The sequence below is a fragment of the Poecilia reticulata genome, linkage group LG14 (genome assembly GCF_000633615.1).
Source record: "Poecilia reticulata strain Guanapo linkage group LG14, Guppy_female_1.0+MT, whole genome shotgun sequence".
Taxonomy (NCBI): Eukaryota; Metazoa; Chordata; class Actinopteri; order Cyprinodontiformes; family Poeciliidae; genus Poecilia; species Poecilia reticulata.
In genome coordinates this window covers 3,187,870-3,191,359 of record NC_024344.1, presented here as the reverse complement: position 1 = coordinate 3,191,359, position 3,490 = coordinate 3,187,870, and the positions used below count along the sequence as shown (strand labels likewise).

At 38.2% G+C, this 3,490-nt stretch overlaps 1 protein-coding gene across 1 annotated transcript in view; it reads right to left on the bottom strand.

The window, feature by feature from the left end:
- fgf13b (fibroblast growth factor 13b) overlaps positions 1 to 1,004 on the bottom strand; it is a 20,833-nt gene extending 19,829 nt beyond the window's left edge. Inside the window, exon 1 of the mRNA XM_008427484.2 lies at positions 914 to 1,004. Within this exon, the coding sequence (XP_008425706.1) occupies positions 914 to 944 (31 nt within the window). The 5' untranslated portion in view covers positions 945 to 1,004. The remainder of the gene's footprint in view (positions 1 to 913) is intronic.
- Between the last annotated feature and the right edge of the window lie 2,486 nt (positions 1,005 to 3,490).

Here is a 3,490-nt window from a genome sequence, read left to right as displayed (position 1 = left end):
ATCATCCATCCATCCATCCATCCATCCATCCATCCATCCATCCATCCATCCATCCATCCATCCATCCATCCATCCATCCATCCATCCATCCATCCGTACACCCTTGTCCCCAGTGGGGTCAGGAGGGTTGGTGGTACCTATCTCCAGCTAACATTCCGTGCGAGAGGTGAGTGATTGATTGATTGATTTGGGATTATAGAACCAAGGTACTTTGGGGTAATAGATGTATAGACGAAAGAAATCACCCAGCAGGTCAACTATGAAAGCAAAGAGAGAAAAGCTGAGGCTTTTGAGTGAAATTGTAGCAAAAGTCAACAGATAGCAATTCATTTAATCACTTTTTAAATTACTGGACCTGTAATACTTTAATTCTGTAACCATTTTAGTAGCGGTGAAAGGTTCCCCTGCGAGCCTAGAGSAAACACGCAGATTTATGCTTAAATTYSAAAATGTAAAAACAAACATTAAAGCAATATTGAGAAGCAACTTCAAAATGCATGTAATTCACAGTTCATGTGTTTRCATGAGTGTTTTTATGCTCATGATCCTGTGCAGCAGATCCAATCACAGTCTGAAGGGTGCGCCCTGCGCAATTTTCAGCACCAAGGACAGCTCTCCGATTCTTTATCTGAGCAGAAACGAGTTTTATCCCGTTTAAACCGCCGATAGATGAAAGTTCAGCTATGATAGTTAAAATTCAAGTTAAGTATTTAAGGACAATTCAACAACAATAAGTCACAAATAATGACAAAGCCTCAAACCTAATCGTATTGACTTTATATCTTTACATATTGCACCTCATTGTCAAGACTTTTACAGTAAAATAACTAATTCTTGATATTCGGATTATATCCGTGCGTCTTTCTGACCACATTTCCAATTTCTAAGTTAAAGTTTTCCCTTCTGGCCATACCTGAGGTCGATCGACGGAGAGGGAAAGCCATGCTGCGCCGTGGAGCTCCTCCGCGGCCGTGTGCTCATGACTTTGGCACTTCCTGTTGTACGGYGCTCCACGCGCAGAGGCCGAGCTACCGGAGTCCAAACCACAGAAGTCCCCACGGCATTGGATCCATTAAGGCCATGCACGTGGCGATGACGGGGGATCATTAGCAAACATTAGAGGCCATTAAGCTGTTGGAAGCGGTCATCAATGATTCATCACCAGACCCCGCTGCTCTGGCACAGTCAGAGCGGGATGGAGCCAGCAGGCCATTCCCAAATCCAAGGATCTATTGACAAGACTGACTGCTTTGTTTCTGAAGGGTTTTTGTGTTGTGTGTAGGAGAAACTATATTTGTAGGGACTTCATCGATCACTTCACCTTTTACTTCTAAAACCATGAGAATAAAAATAACAACCCAACACAACGTATTATTTCAACAGTTCATTTAGTTACTTGTTMGAATTTTGCATTATACAGTTTTTCTCCTTTTATATGCAGATTATTTTCTATTAGCTGTCTTAATATCACTAAGTTAGGATTCAGCATGAATGTTTTCTGCCTTYAACTGTTATTCCAGAACTAAGAGCTGAAATAGTTTTAGGAAATGAGATAAAAGCACATTACCTTGTCCTGCTGAAGACAGCGACTTTTTGTAGCCATATAAAGGAGTCTAGATCAATACTTTTATATATATWTTTTTATGTCTTTGTACCTGACCATGATAGAATATCATGTAGTGTCTGGTTACAAAAGAAGAAATTTGAGAAATGGACCGAAATGAATAAAATCTTTAATAAATTCTCAGCAGGGCAGCAACACCTAAAGTCATATCTTTAAGAAAATGGGGGAAATTGGGCAACAACAAAGCCTGAGCTTCCTGTGGTTGATCATAMAGAACAAGACAAATTATCAGGTAAAAGTTCTTTGAGAATCACTTTGCAGGTGTTAAACTCATCTACTCTGTCAAACTGCCATAATATAACAAAATGAATGTGTGACACACTGCTTGAAACAAAGTCAAACAATGGCTATTAGTGAAAAAGCAGCAACAGTAAAATAAATGAAAACACTTTAAAAGGCCTTCAGAGGCTTGATTTAAAAACTATAAGATAATGTGGCTGCTTGGAAGGAAGATAGAAAGAAGCAGGGGATGACTCAAGATTTTTCCAGAGTACTATAGTCTTACTKTGGCTCTCAGTTTTTTTTCTTAATGCTTACATCACATCATATTACACAACATAAAACTGAAATACACACAGCTAACACACTGCCTCCTCTGAAGCAATACAACAAAACAACTTCAAATGCTTTCAGTTTGTTAAATTAAAAAAAAAAGTTAAACCTTTAAAGGTTAAAACACAACAGTGAGAACATCTCTATGCTGATATTCTGTGTTGAAGAGTGTCTGGTGCAGCACAGTCTGCAGCACAAACATAAAAGCTGTTGAAGGCAGTGAAGCAGGAAGCTGCAGGAGAATGTGGAAACTCAGCAGCTTTTACAGTAAAGCTGATAGACGAGAAAAAAACATGTTATCTGAGACAACATCTTGGAAATAACTGTAGCTCTCTTCATAAGGAGCAGCAGCTCCAGAGCAGCAGTTGTTGCATAACTAATATTACAGCTCTAACATATGAACACATAGCTTTGTTTTGGTYGAAGCAGWTTGGTCATTTCAGTTCGGATTTCAAATTTTGTTTTCTGTTTTGTGTCTCTACTGATGCGATTTGAACTCTTCTTCAAAAACAGATCGTTTCTCCAAAAATAGCTCTTTCCCTTGGCAATCAGCAGCAAACGGTAACAATGCCAGCAAGTACATTTTGGCTATAAACAGTCCTGATCTGGGCAGATGGCCAATAAACAATCGCTGTAGCCTCTTCCAGAAAAAGGTCCTTCCAGCTGATGTTCTACATCACATTTCTCACAATGATGCTGTCAATTGCAACGTTTATACACATGTTCAGCCGTTAGATGGCGCCATATTATTAACTACCTACAAGTGAAATATAAGGCTGTTGGTAAAAATTTATATAAAGAAACCATAAAGCTTTTACAGGAAGAATATGCCAAGATCTTGTTCCTCCAGATGCTTAACCTGGAGGAATGATGGATGTGATCAAATAACTCATAAATATTKTACCCTACTTCTCCATAAGAACAAAATTTACTGTGATATGAATATGAGGCAAAACAAGAATAAATAGCAACTTTTTACAGGTTTAGGAGTTATAAAGTTTCCTTTTAAAGGAATTCATATGGCTTTAACATTTTTCATTTTACATTACAGACCAACACAAAGTAATGTGTTTTGGTGAAGTAGTAAAAAAAAACAGCCTGTTCCACAAATAGAAATCAGAAAACAGTTTTTGTGGTTTTGTGGTAAACAATCAGTACTTTGCAGAACCATCTTCCACTGCAAGTACAGCTGCAGGTCTTTGGAGATTCATCTCTAGCAGCTTTACACAACAAGTAAATAAAATATTTGTCCTTAGAAAATAGCTCAACCTCAGTAAGATCGGATTTAGAGCATTGTTGAACATTGTTTTTTTT